This window comes from Zasmidium cellare (assembly GCF_010093935.1).
Source record: "Zasmidium cellare ATCC 36951 unplaced genomic scaffold M409scaffold_33, whole genome shotgun sequence".
In the NCBI taxonomy this organism is placed as follows: domain Eukaryota; kingdom Fungi; phylum Ascomycota; class Dothideomycetes; order Mycosphaerellales; family Mycosphaerellaceae; genus Zasmidium; species Zasmidium cellare.
The window spans coordinates 254,173-267,206 of NW_022986977.1; the positions used below are offsets into that span (position 1 = coordinate 254,173).

At 53.5% G+C, this 13,034-nt stretch overlaps 6 protein-coding genes across 6 annotated transcripts; 3 read left to right on the plus strand and 3 right to left on the minus strand.

Annotated features, from left to right (window-relative positions):
- Positions 1–2: 2 nt before the first annotated feature.
- Positions 3–1,383, minus strand: M409DRAFT_68859 (uncharacterized protein; the record flags this gene model as incomplete). The annotated part of the gene is made up of 3 exons (XM_033818018.1): positions 3–840; positions 895–1,003; positions 1,056–1,383. The coding sequence occupies 3 exons, from the start codon at positions 1,381–1,383 to the stop codon at positions 3–5; spliced, it is 1,275 nt and encodes a 424-aa protein (XP_033663783.1).
- A 949-nt stretch (positions 1,384–2,332) lies between these two features.
- On the plus strand, positions 2,333–3,897 carry M409DRAFT_68860 (glycoside hydrolase family 18 protein; the record flags this gene model as incomplete). Its single annotated transcript, XM_033818019.1, has 5 exons — positions 2,333–2,446; positions 2,505–2,801; positions 2,851–3,130; positions 3,188–3,659; positions 3,879–3,897. The coding sequence occupies 5 exons, from the start codon at positions 2,333–2,335 to the stop codon at positions 3,895–3,897; spliced, it is 1,182 nt and encodes a 393-aa protein (XP_033663784.1).
- A 222-nt stretch (positions 3,898–4,119) lies between these two features.
- Positions 4,120–5,301, plus strand: M409DRAFT_26748 (uncharacterized protein; the record flags this gene model as incomplete). The annotated part of the gene is made up of 1 exon (XM_033808251.1): positions 4,120–5,301. The coding sequence occupies one exon, from the start codon at positions 4,120–4,122 to the stop codon at positions 5,299–5,301; it is 1,182 nt and encodes a 393-aa protein (XP_033663785.1).
- A 1,431-nt stretch (positions 5,302–6,732) lies between these two features.
- Positions 6,733–7,248, plus strand: M409DRAFT_57948 (uncharacterized protein; the record flags this gene model as incomplete). Its single annotated transcript, XM_033813776.1, has 1 exon — positions 6,733–7,248. One exon carries the CDS (start codon positions 6,733–6,735, stop codon positions 7,246–7,248), a length of 516 nt encoding a protein of 171 aa, XP_033663786.1.
- A 583-nt stretch (positions 7,249–7,831) lies between these two features.
- M409DRAFT_26750 (uncharacterized protein) lies at positions 7,832–11,176 on the minus strand (the record flags this gene model as incomplete). The annotated part of the gene is made up of 1 exon (XM_033808252.1): positions 7,832–11,176. One exon carries the CDS (start codon positions 11,174–11,176, stop codon positions 7,832–7,834), a length of 3,345 nt encoding a protein of 1,114 aa, XP_033663787.1.
- Positions 11,177–11,969: 793 nt separating this feature from the next.
- On the minus strand, positions 11,970–12,909 carry M409DRAFT_68862 (uncharacterized protein; the record flags this gene model as incomplete). Its single annotated transcript, XM_033818020.1, has 2 exons — positions 11,970–12,573; positions 12,626–12,909. The coding sequence occupies 2 exons, from the start codon at positions 12,907–12,909 to the stop codon at positions 11,970–11,972; spliced, it is 888 nt and encodes a 295-aa protein (XP_033663788.1).
- Between the last annotated feature and the right edge of the window lie 125 nt (positions 12,910–13,034).

Consider the following 13,034-nt stretch of genomic DNA (forward strand, 5'->3'; position numbering starts at 1 on the left):
ATTCACAGCTTCTCGGGCGGAGCGGTCTTCTTCGCCTCCCCTTTCGACTTCAAGCCGAGCCCATCTCGCCACGCATCGTTGATGTCAACCCTTTCTCTCCGCGCCAGCTTTCCCCATCGCTGCTTTCTATCCTCATCTTCGCATGTCCATCTCTCCAACTCATCGTGGAGAAATGCCGCACTTGCCTGAGCAGCTTCCCTCGGCCGCTCATACGGCACCAGATGCCCGGCATCGACTACTGCTTCTTTCACTCTTCCTTCAGCCAAGCCTCCACTACCACCAGGTCCCGTACCAGTGACCTCCAACCTACGCCTGCGCAGTTCTGGGCTGGACACCCCCGACTTCTCACCAGGAATGAACAACACACTAGGCTTCAGCTCTGGCAGACGATGCCAGAGCATCTTGTTCTCCGAGCGAGAGAAGTTTTCACCACCAACGTCTTCTCTATCTTCCGGATAGAACTCACTCCAAACTTGAGCTTTCTCCAAGAGCAATCGATCATCATCGTAAGTAGGTTTGACATAATTGTACTGCTCCTGTGCTTTCGTCGTCTGCAGCGTGACAGGCACACCGTCTGTAGGAGTTTCGGGATACAGCTCTGTGGGAAGTTCGCGAAGGCCGTATTCGATGTACTTGTCTAGGACACGGGGGTCCCATACTTGGAAGGCTGGGTTCGCACGCATCTTGTCAGCGGCGGCCTGACGGGAGGGCCAAAGATCTCGTCGGTTTGCGGATGCGGCTGACCACATCAGGCCGGGTTTATTGTGGGCACGTTGGATTACGGTGTCCATGAAGATGATTGAGTGGAGGAGGCGGGGATGTAGGAGGGAGAGGTGGGCGCTGTACGAAGGTGTGAGCTTGAAGTATAACCCATTATTTGGGTGCTTCACTCACAGATGACCAGTCCCCATACTGTGACCAATGCCAACTATGGGATGAGGCATTTCATCTTGAAATTGATTGATCAAGAACAACAAATCTCGGCCATGATCCCACCAGCTCGCTTAAACGAAGTCAGCCATGTCCATTTCAACATCGAAAGAAGGCGCTATTACGGTCAGGTCCAAGGATCCTCTCGTTCAAAACACCACTCTGCCCTTGATTCGCCGGATCTGCAATCCAAATACTGCGGATCCGGCGCCCTTTTGCCTTCAATGCCTCGTAGAGATCGTCCCAATAGGGCTCAGCCGTCTCTTTGGGGAATGAGTTGGCTACAGCGCCGATGATGGTTACGTCCCCCGGTTGTGGGTGCGAATTGGAGAGGGGAATGTATTGCTTCACGTGGAGTCGCAGTCTATGTTCCTCGCCTAATTCTGTCGCTGCCCAGCGTTCTCGAGAGTGCTGGGTCCGGACGATGTGTTCGACGATGCGGAAGTTGGACATGTTGCGGCGAAGGTTGTTCAACGCTGGGGAATTGGAGAAGGCTTTGACTAGTGCTGGCCGCATGTCTGATGTGAGTCGTTGGCGGTCATCTTACCAGATGAAATAATACCGCAGATTGGCTGTTTTGGAATAAGGGATCCCGGGTTTGATATTTAGACTGAAGGGCGTGAAGTCGGTCGAAGTCCAAGCCAAAAGCGACAGCCGAGGTCGAGACATGCACTCACTGGGCGACACTACCCCTTTTGATCTGTTTGCATAGGGAACCATGCCAAGAGGTTCATATTCGATTTTAGATTCTCCATTTGTTTGGAATCGATAGGAATTTTGCACGTTCATCGGCGAGAAGGCGAAGGCGAGATCTGCAGCCTCAGGCACCAACGACAAGTTTCCCTTTCGGCTCCACCCAGCCAACTCTCCCGCTCTCAACACCTCTCCCCTCCGCCCTCCCTCCGACCGCCACACCCACTCGTAGTCAGCCTGCCACTTGCGCATCTTCACGGGCTTGGCAGTCGTTCCATCCCACTTGGCTCGATACTACTGCATCTCTGGGCCACCCAATGCTACTCTACCATGGCCCGCCACCGACGCCAGTTCCCACCCCAGCTCCCTCGAGCAAGCCATTTCTGCTTCTTTAGGGGTGCGATCTTCGCTATTTCGGAAGTTTACTGTCTACAACCACCACATGCTGTCTGCGTGAACCTTTACAGCTTCCTGACTGGTACTCGGATCTTCACGCCCATGATGCAGGGCTACCGAATGGCGCCGTTGGTCGAAGGAACAGTCGATGGATGTGAAGACTGATTCCGCCAGCCATTGTCGTCGTTCCTATCCGATCATACCCCATCTTCCGAGGGCCATTTCTGTAGGTATAAAGGTCGTGTAGTGCTCGGTGACGTTGGATCCGGCCCAAACGGTAGGCTAGGACTCGTCTTGGGAGTCTGTTTTCATCATGTTTCGTTCCCTCACAGCATGGCTGGGCCTGCTGTCTGTAGCAGCAGCGCTGCCAGCTGGTCTTTTCCCCCCTGACTCCGCCCTCGAGAAGCGTGGCGATGGCTACAATCCAGTATGTCTGCACCGCTGCAAAACGAAGGCAGAACAGGAAATCTAACTAGTCTGGATAGCCACGATCTGTTGTGTATGTGCAGACTTTCAGGACGACATCTGGTGGTCAGCTCTCCCTGCTTCCCCTCGTCCAGCAAAATACCAAGGTCACCCACATCTACCTGGCTGCTGTGCATATAAACGACAACCCAGGAGACATCACTCTGAACGACAACAATCCGAACGACACCATCTGGGACACCGTATGGTCAGAGTCCGCACAATTGCAATCTCAAGGCGTCAAGGTCATGATGATGCTGGGAGGTGCTGCCGCCGGAAGCTACCCTCGTCTGTGCAGTGGAAGCAACGGTGCTGTTGTACGTGGGAATGATATTCACTCAAAAAGTGTCAACTAATTCTTTACAGAACGATGACTACTACGTGCCGCTCGCGAACACTCTTAAGTATCACAAGATCGACGGTCTGGACCTCGATATCGAAGAACAAGTTGACGTCTCTTGCCCATTGAACCTCCTGCGACGTTTGAATCAAGATTTCGGCACCAACTTCATCCTCACGATGGCTCCTGTGGCCACCGACCTTCAGCCAAGCGAATATGGATTGGGCGGCTTCAAGTATTCGGCCCTTGACTCCCAGGCTACGGCTTCTGGCAAGCCTAATGGCAAGTTGGTAAATTGGTACAATGGTAAGTCTGAGCAGTAGGGGCGTGCTGGGAATAGCACGATGGTTGACATCCTTCCAGCGCAATTCTACAACGGCTGGGGTGATTCCTCGTCTCCTGTGGGTTACAATGCTATTATCTCGAATGGCTACGCCGCAGACAGAGTCGTACTCGGTGTTCTCGACAGCCCCAACGACGGCGGCAGTGGATGGTACAGCATCAACACGTACAAGAGCACCATCAACACATTGAAATCCAACTATGCCAACTTCGGTGGCGACGTAGGCTGGGAGTACTGGGATGCAGGTAGCAATGACGGGTACTCTGATCCATGGCAATGGGTCAAGGAGATTGGCACCGCCATTTTTGGCGCTGCAACTGGTCAAGTCAACACTGTCAGCACGCCTATTCCTTACGGTCCAAGCCCGTGGCCGTCATTGACGTCGACGCTGGAAGGACTGGGTGCGCTGCATATCGAGGCTGTGAGGGCGCTCAACATCACGAATGGCAGCTTGGATGGTGCATTGAAGCTGTTGGGTTTGTCGGACATCTTGCCTTTGGACGCATAAAGATACGCCTGCATTTATATGATTTACGATTAGACGAGATGAATGTTCAAGAAGAGATTCTTCATGAATCTGGTATCTTCAACTGAATACATGGAATGTCATCCATCCGAGCTATTACCTACAGAGTCTGAACGTGCACATTGGATAGCCTGGTGTTTGGCGGGCCACTTCTTTCCCCCAACCTCTCCAGACGTCACTATCAGCATCATATCAACAGCATGAAGGCTAAAGTAAATCGCATTATTTTTACCCGAATGTCAAGAACCTACGGTACCTCAAAGACGAGACCACGAGAGAATGCACGGGAAGCAGTCCGATCACGGACCCTGATTCCGACGACCACGCCCTTTGCCATCATCTCTCTGTCTCTACAGTCCCCGAAGGAGCGGCAGCCATCTAGAAGCGGTGCAACTTTTCTTTCCGGAGTAAGATCAAGATCTCAAAATGGACATTGTCAAGGATCTATCAACTTCAAAAGGAGCCATCCGATGCATCGACATGCACACCACCGGCGAACCAACTCGTATCGTCTTGAATGGCTACCCAGCCTTATCCGGCACACTACTCGAACAACGAGCTGAAGCGAAACGGTCCCACGACCACATCCGCCGCAAGCTGCTTCTCGAACCTCGAGGCCACAATGACATGTACGGAGCGATCCTGCGGCCAGACACGGAACTTACGACTTGCGGCGAAGCTCACATGGGCGTCTTGTTCATGACGAATGATGGCTACTCGACCATGTGTGGACACGCTACGATTGCTCTCGGGCGGTTTCTGCTCGACACGCATGACAAGACGGTGTTTCCGAAGAGAGACGAGGTACACTTCGATGCGAAGACGAGGGCTGCCTCTTTGGGGCTGCACTGTCCTTGTGGATTGGTGGAGGTGACAGTGCCTACGAATGAGGATGGGACTCGTTCAGATCCTTCGAGACCAGTCTCGCATATCTCAGTACCATCTTTCACTACAGGGCTGGATGTTGGAGTTGAACTATCTCAAGATCTTCGATGGCCAGAACTTGGAGAGCGACAGTCGGTTACCGCAGACTTCAGCTATGGTGGCGCCTTTTACTGCTTCATTTCTGCTAAAGAGATCGGGTTCCCTCGAGGGCTTAAAGGCAAAGTCGATATCGCCGCCATGAACACCGCAACGAGACTTCTGAAAGCCGCTGTGAACTCGAACCCAAAGTTGAGATACTTGTTCTCTCATCCTGACCACGACGACCTAGGCTTTCTTTATTCGATCATCGTTGTCGATAAAGAAGCGGGAGAGCCTATTGCACAGTCTACACAAGCCGAGACTGACCTCTGCTTCTTCTCCGACCAACAGATCGATCGATCGCCAACAGGTAGCGGAGTAGCGGCGAGAGTCGCTCTATCACATGCGAAAGGCTCACCCTCGGCCACACAAAGAGCAACATACCACTCCCTCGTCTCGAACTCCCTCGGAGGCCGCGGCGGCTTCATTGGAAGTCTTCACGACGAGCAAGGTCAAACCAAAGACGACTTCCCTATTGTACGAGTACTTGTGGAAGGCTACGCCTCGTATACTGGGACATCCTCTTTCGTGGTGGAAGAGAGTGATGCATTGGGAGATGATGAGTTCCTATTCGATAAGTTGTAACGAGTGGCAACAGGCTATCTTGGTGCCCAGTACATATACTGCCTCACCCGAAGAACCCTCCACTCATCGCCATTCTGAGTTTCTCGACGACAACAGCGAACCTGGTAGCTACCTTTGTCGTCGCTCTGCCGCTCGATAATTGGCCCTCCGGCAAGGTGTCTTCTTTCTACGTCCCTCGATATCTGCCTTCGCTTTGGATCCTTGACGTTTGTGACCAGCCCACTGACCATTATCATCCCACCAGCCTTTTCTCCTTTCTGCTCTCTCACAGATGCTGGCAGCGTGCGCGGCGACACGTCTGACGACGATGTCGACCCGCTTCTTGACGATCTGCCGTCGAAAACATCGGCGACGGCTGCAAAGTCCAAGTATTGTCTCGGCCCTTTCAAGTATCCTCTCTTGTCGGCGGCTTCCATTCCCTCGTTTACCCTCTTGTTGAGAGCAGCTTCATCGAGACGCAGCTGAAGTCGTTCTTCGGAGCGCTTGGACTTGGTTGTGCTTCGGACGGACCACCTGGTGCGTAAGGTATCGATCAGCGAAACATGAATCCCAGATTGGAATCGAATTCTCACATCTCTTGTTGACACTCAGCGAAATATACATAGATCACGGCATGGAGAAGCAGCAGGTTGGCAAGAATAGGATGTCGGACGTGGTTCCACCATCGGCAGATCTTGCTCGTCAGTCGCACAGTGTTCTACAACACGTACAACACATGGCGGAACTGGCCTTTCCTTTGTGCTTCAGTCGCCAGGTCACGTTGGCCATGGAATGTACAGGGTCGAAACCAATTGTTTCATCGTCGCACCTGTGTCCAGAAAGGAGCTTCGTTCCTCATGCTTCACCTCCAACAATCTTCGTTCGCACTGGCAAATGCAGAGGTGTTGTTGATAAATGTCTAGCAGGACAAGTATATGCAGTCGTGCCAAGGGGTCCAGGAGACGCCACACAGGGTGCACGGACACCACAATCACATGCTTCAAGTGGCCACGCTCAGCCTTCCACCTTCCACTTTTCCCGCTCCTCCCGAACACTCCATTTCGTCTGGCTATGATTCGTCCCGCTAAAGGTATGCATGACTTCCAATGCGCGCAGTAGATACTAAGTCCGAGCAACACTTCAGCCGCTCTGCTCCCTAAACCCGTCGACCTGCTCGAATGGGAACTGTTCGCGACTGTTGGTCAAGTTCGTACGTTGCGGCGCTTGGGCCGATCTGAAGAGGCATATAAATATCGATCAAATGTCTGTCTGGTGTCCAAAACCGTCTTCACACAAAAACATTGTCGATCTCGGCTGAGATGCCCTAGGACCTGAAGCCGAGGAGGATCGCGACCCTTGCATGAGCCGCCGACTTCACCTGCATACGCACACCTCGCTGAGCTTCCACTGATCTTCCAAATTCCTTCCAAATTCACAATCCACTCCAAAGACATGCACCAGGACAAGCAAGAAGAAAACGATGAAGGAGAAGTCAAGAAGACCGCCAAAGCGCAAACCATCGTCTCCCGGCAAATCGAGTCGGTTGTCGTCGCCTCCTTCGCAGCCCTCAACAATCACAACTTCGACTTGACCACGCCGCCCTGGACCTGCTTCTCGAAACACTACCGCAACGACCCCAGCGGGCCCGCGCCCAACCTCTCCACCTACAGCGACTATCCCATTCTTTCCAACAGTGACTCCACCGACCTCCACGGCGTGGTCAGCTTTTTCCGGACCCTTGCTGAGACATGCCCCGGATATCAGACGATCGTTACTGAAATCTCAACGAGCGAGCTAGATCTGGAGGCGGGATATGGGAGTGTGATGGTAAGTGCTGAGAGCCATGGGATTCCGCCGGGGGTCACGAGGTCGAGTGTCAGCTCGTTTGAGTTTCGGAGGGAGAAGCGGGAGTGGATGTGCGTGAGGCAGAGGACGTTACCGGGGATTGAGTATGTGCCGGGGGGATGAATATGGGATGAGAATGGGGATTATGAGGATCAGGAAGGAATTACGCCGGCCGCAGTGCGTTTGAGCTGAGCCACAGTGCGTGCAAGGACGGTTGGCCCGTCACCTGTCGCTGTGGCAAGAGGCTATGGTCTCTGGCAGCTCTGCACTGGATGGTAGTTGCCAGGCTATGCGGGTTGAGCTGAATCACTCCTGGGGCGGTCAGTTCTCGAATGGAATAGATTTGTTGCTCTAAGATCGTCAACAGGTAGCTTAAGGAGCTCAGAAGAGTCGTTCTCGACATTGATAGTTTCACTACATCAGAATCCGCTTGTGATCTCGCGCAATTCATGGCCTTCTCCACGTGGCGGTTTCCATTGCTTTTGGACTGGCAGTATATCTCAATTTGAGGAACTGTTCCGTATTCGTGTTATCTAAAACTGCAAAATGAGCCCCAGCCCCGAAACCTCTGAACCAGCGATGGCTCAAAAATGATAATCGAAGCCGAGAGGCGAATGCTGGAAAGGAGACTCTAGTCGTACATCGCTCGTTAAATCATGTCCAGGTGTGGACGCCGGCCCCCTGTCTCGAAACATCATGGTGGTCGTCAGTTCCTTGGCCCCACCGCCGAGAGCTCCGCGACCCACACATTCACCGCCGTGGTTTCTTTCATCTTGAAATCGTCTTGAGTCGTCAGTATAACCGTCTGTCCGACGCCCACGTGCTCGAGGATTGAGTCGACGGTCTGCTTCATCTCGTATGAGCGCACATTCTGGTGGGAAATTTCCGAATGGTATGTCAGTTTAACGAAGTGGGTAGCGGCTGCCTCATTGGCCTGCTCGAGATCATAGTAGATCGTGTCGTTCACGGGTCGCTCTTCGACATCCTCCTGTGTTGTGTCCAAGACTTCGTCGTTGATTTCCTTTGTGATGCGTTGCTTGATCTGGTACACGATCTTCGGCCGCCACGTCAGCTTGCTCTTAGGGAGAATGCGATCCTCGAAGGTCCTCATTCTCCTCACTACCATCGTCTCCACCGTTCCGACAAGAGGATTCTTGAGCTCGAGTAGTTGCTCGCCGTCCCCTCCTGGGACATTGCGTTTCTTGAGTGAAAATTCTGAATCGCCATCCGCAAAGACCGTTCGCCCAGGAATTACGCGCATGACTTCTTTGCTAGCAGCGGTATTTGCCTGGTTGAGCTCTTCATACGCACCAGGACATTCCATCCATTCGGGCTCTTGCTCACTATTATGCTTGCACCGTTCGAGATCATCGAGGTCCCATTCGCGCCGCAAAACCACGTATATGTAGTAGAGGTAGTCGTCTTGATCGATGGCCTCTTCTTCCCTCTTCTCGGGTTCGTACATCTCCTGCCATACCTTGGCCTGGTGCTCGAGCGTTTTGAAGAAGAACGTGTAATCGAGGGCCTTTCCTCCTGTCGTCGGTCGGTGATGCAGTGGTTCCGGAGCGACTTTGGCCGAAGGTTTGATGACCGAAAGGTCTGCCGGGCCTTGCGTCGCAGTCTTTCGAACATCAGTGATGTTACTGAAGACATTCGAAGGTCGCGGCTTTGTCTTGGCCAGTATCGAAGCAAGGGGACCCTTTTTCTGGGCGGCGGCCGGCGGGGGAAGCGCGGTTTGTTGACGTTCATTCGGCTGCTGCTGCTGCTGCTGCTTCTTTTCGTTCTTGCGCCGCGATTTCGTCTCGTCGTACAATGGAGACGCCCGGAAATCATCAACCAACCTATTGACTCTGTCCAAGATCTTGGGATCTCCTTCGTAGAGCTCTTTGATTGTCCTAGAATCGATGCCAGCCGCATCAAGCAACTCGACCAAACCAGCATGTCGTTTCCGCAAAGCATCTTTCGTTTTCCTCTGGTGGCAGAACGTGTGATAGTTCTTCACAACAACATCCCAAGTAAAATCGAACATTGCCCTCCACTTGAGGAGCTGGGTGTCATCTCGAGTAATCTCCCTAATCCCGCTGAAGCCGATTCTTCGGAGCGTATTCTCTGCTGGCACTTGCGTCTCATTCGTGTGAGATGTGCCCACGGTTCCAGATCGATGACTATGTGTCACAGGCCCATCTCGTTGAGCAAGGCCTGACGTCGATTGAGGTTGGAAGGCGTTTGATACATTCGGCTCGTTCAGACGGATATCGTCGTCGGCGTGCTGTCGGTTCTGAGCATTCCGCTCTCGCTGTTTTTGGATCCGCTCCTCCCGTGCGCGCTGCTCCTCGCGTTGCCGGTCAGTGAGGGGCTTGGCAGCCCAGGCCTTGTGTGCTTCTCGCTCGAGTCTCCTCTGATTCTCTTCGTAAAGTCTCTGCGCCTCCGCGATCTTCTCCTTTTCGGCTTGCTCTCGATCAAACTTGGCCCTGGCTTTATTATGTGCCTGCATTCGCAGTTCCATCGCGCGCTGCTCAGCTTGTTTGCGTTGTTCAGCTTGTCTGCGTTGCTCAGCCCGTCTGCTCTCTTCAACCTGTCGGCGCTCCTCAGCCTGCTTCCGCTGGGCCTCATCCCGAGCTTTGTTGAATGCTAAGTCCCGCTCCTCCATCTCCCGTCTTTCCGCGAGCTCACGCTCCTGGCGCCGCCTCTCGGCAGCATGGTCTTCTTCTTGCCACGAGAGAGGCAGCTTGCGCTCAGTTTGTGGGTTTGGCAGATGCTTGTTGTGGTCTCGCAGACGCTCTGCATGCTCTGACTGCCTCTGAAGCTCTGCTTGGGGCCGTTGCTGCTCCCTCAGCTTTTCATTCTTCTCGTGCTGCAGGCGAGCTGACTCTGCGGCTTCGCGGCGTTTTCGCTCATCCGCCATCCTTCGCTCCTCTGCGATCTTCTTCTCGTGCTGCAAGCGAGCAAACTCTGCGGCTTGGAGAAGGTTTCGCTCATGGTCCTTTCGTCTGTCTTCTGCTGACCTCTTCTGTCTTTCTTCCTCCGCCATTCGCCTCTCATATTCCAGCCGCTTCTTCTCAGCTTGCTCTTTCGCTGGAGCAGCCAGTTGTTCCACACGCTCATTCTCTCGGGACTGAAAGTCAAGACCATGTTTTGCTTGAGGCGTTTTGGATAGAGGCTTGCCTGGCGGTTTGTGTACCTCGTTTGGGTCATCGTCGGTCAAGTCGATCACGGCAGAGGCTGTGAACGGTTGAGTAGCTGGGGTTCGTCTCGTAATCGCTGCCGAGTCGCGCCCCTCCTGTTTGACTTCCTGTTTGATCGAGGTCTTGAATGGCAAGGAAGTCGGGGATTCTCCAGGACTGCCATTTGATGGAGAGTTCTTGATCCTAGGGTGTCCGATCATAGAGCTATGCTTGGAATATCCTGCTAGCTCATCGTGATCGTAGACAAATCTCGATGGTTTGAAGTCCTCGTTTCTACCGAACGTCGATGGGCTTGTGAAAGAGACGTCGTTGCGGCGTTTGGCTTCTTCGCGCTTGCGATGGCTTTCAAGTCGCTGTGCTTCCTTCCAGTCGCTTGATGTTCCTGTCTCGAATCGACTCAGTGGCCGATTCTGCCGGGGCGCCTCTTCCTGTCTCGCGGGTATGGTAGACGATGGTTCATGACTGGTGTCTTCTTCCTCGGAATCGGAATCAATGTAGAACGGCCCTTGGGATTTGACCTTAGGCGCTGCGGGTGGGTTGGGGCGGACGATGCCAGCGTTTGACTGGTTGCGATTCAATGATGGCCGATCGCTGGAACTCGCCGACGATACCTTTGGTGACCTCATGGTGGATCGTGCCGAGAGTCGAGACCTGTTCGAGGGTCCATCGGTTGGAGTAGATTCGAGTTTCACTCGCTTTGCGCTGGTATCAGAGCTTTCATTAGCAAATCCCTCGATGTGACGCTTTCGACCAAAGCCGCCGGTGGCACGTTCGATGGGAGTCTCTTGACTCAGGGCGGACCAGTCCCAAGACAGCTTCTGGCTCTCAGGCACCGTGAGTGAAATCGAGTTGGCAGTCAAATTCATCCTTGTCGTTGTGTGAGAATGTAGCAATGGTGGTGTGTTGTTGAAAAGGCTCGTTGAAGGTGGAGACGCCGGCTACTCAACGGCAGGAGCGGATTCACATGTGATTCACAGGTGAAGTGACGGAATCGAGGAGATAGTCTTCAGCAAGTTGTCCATTGCAACAGAGTTCTTCTTCTCGGTGCTCGGAGTCGAACTGGAGCCCAGAGGAGTGGTGAGAGCCGTCGGCTTCGAGTAGTGCCTGAAATCGACGGTGGTGGTGCTGGGTATGTCCTTGACACCTGCTTTTGGCTTCGTGGGAATCAGGTGGGCCACAATAGTTGAAAAGGTATGAGTGTTGGTATGCAGAATGGCAGTCGGAAAAGATCACAGCGAGGAAGGTTTGTACCTGGTCTTGGTCCGACACTGATGGTGGTGAGGTGGAGACGAAGTGACGACTGTCGGTGACTGTCCTTCGTGATGGATGGAGAGGTCGAAAGTAGCGAAGTACTTGAGTTGTGGAGTGTTGTTGCAAAGAAGAAACGATAAGGAAGAAGATCTGCTTAAAAAGCGCCAGGAGACAGTCCGGCAGCGCCCGTTGGCATATGACGGCGGAAGCAAGGGTCTATGACCTCCGTGGCGACGTCTTCAGCCGCCGGTGAGGCTCTCTGCAGTCTTCTGAGCTCATCGTATGGAGCAGACTACATTCAGTGTGCGGGCATGGCGATGAACGCTTGTTGATCATCTCGTCGCAGACTCAACATCGGCTTCGCATTTTCACGTCGGCATCGTTTGTCACGGGTTGGCCACAATATCTTCAGCCCTGCTCTCGCTCATTGTCCGCCCTCAACTCAGCCATCAACCCTCCCTTGTCTCTCTTGTTCTCATCCTCCTCCAGCTTCATCTTGACCACGTTGTCCAACATCTTCGCCTTCTCCAGCGCCATGTTCGTACAGGTCAGGACACTGAGTCCATCGATTGGGGGACCGCCGTACTTGGAGATCTGGCAGACCTCGCCGAAGCGGTTGATCGATATGATGACTTGTCCTTCCCGGCATTGTTCCTCCAGAAGTGAGGCATCATGCAGCATGATCTCTCCTCCATCGAAGTAGCTGGTAGTGATGCAGAACGGTTGGTGCTGCATTTGAAGCTTGATCGGCTCGCGTTCTCTCAGACCGAACACTGTCACGTCTTCACCATGGACCTCTACGTCTGGTCGTCTGAAATGCATGAGGGCAGCCACAAGTGCAGTGCAGCTGGAGTCTGCGATGTTCCCATCGTAGTCTAATACATGGACATCTGCCCTGATGTGAAAGCACTTCTGCCCAGCAATGATGCACAAGCTCTCGGTATCCAAAGCACCTGAACGGCGAATGGTCTTCTCAAGGAGGCGCGAGAGGAGAATTTCGGTTTGGTCTTGTCTACGATATCAGTCAGTCCATTCCACCTCTTCACGCATCATGCCTGTCGTACCTCCCCACTTCGAATGCGGGACTCGCGATTGGGCTGAGCTCGGTGGAGATGGTGAAGATTCCGTCGAACTTCCTGTCGGAATACGGGGTGACGACCTCGGCGGCGACCTTGACCATGACCCTCGTCTTGCCTATGCGCACGTCGGCGACACCATACTCTTCTCCAAATGCCAGCTCCACCTCCCGGAACTGGTCGAAAGCGCGGCCATCCAGACGAACATTCTCACGGAGCGCCGATAGCACGAATTCGCGCTCGTTGTTGGAGGGATCTGCTTCGCGTGGCATCTTGTTCGTCACCGCATCGTTCGTGTTGTGTTGTTGCTGGAAGACGTGTCGTTGGCTTGCATGTGAAGATCTGAAGTTCGCGCGGGAGTACCCGCCTCCAACTAAATTTTGATCACTTCACCTTG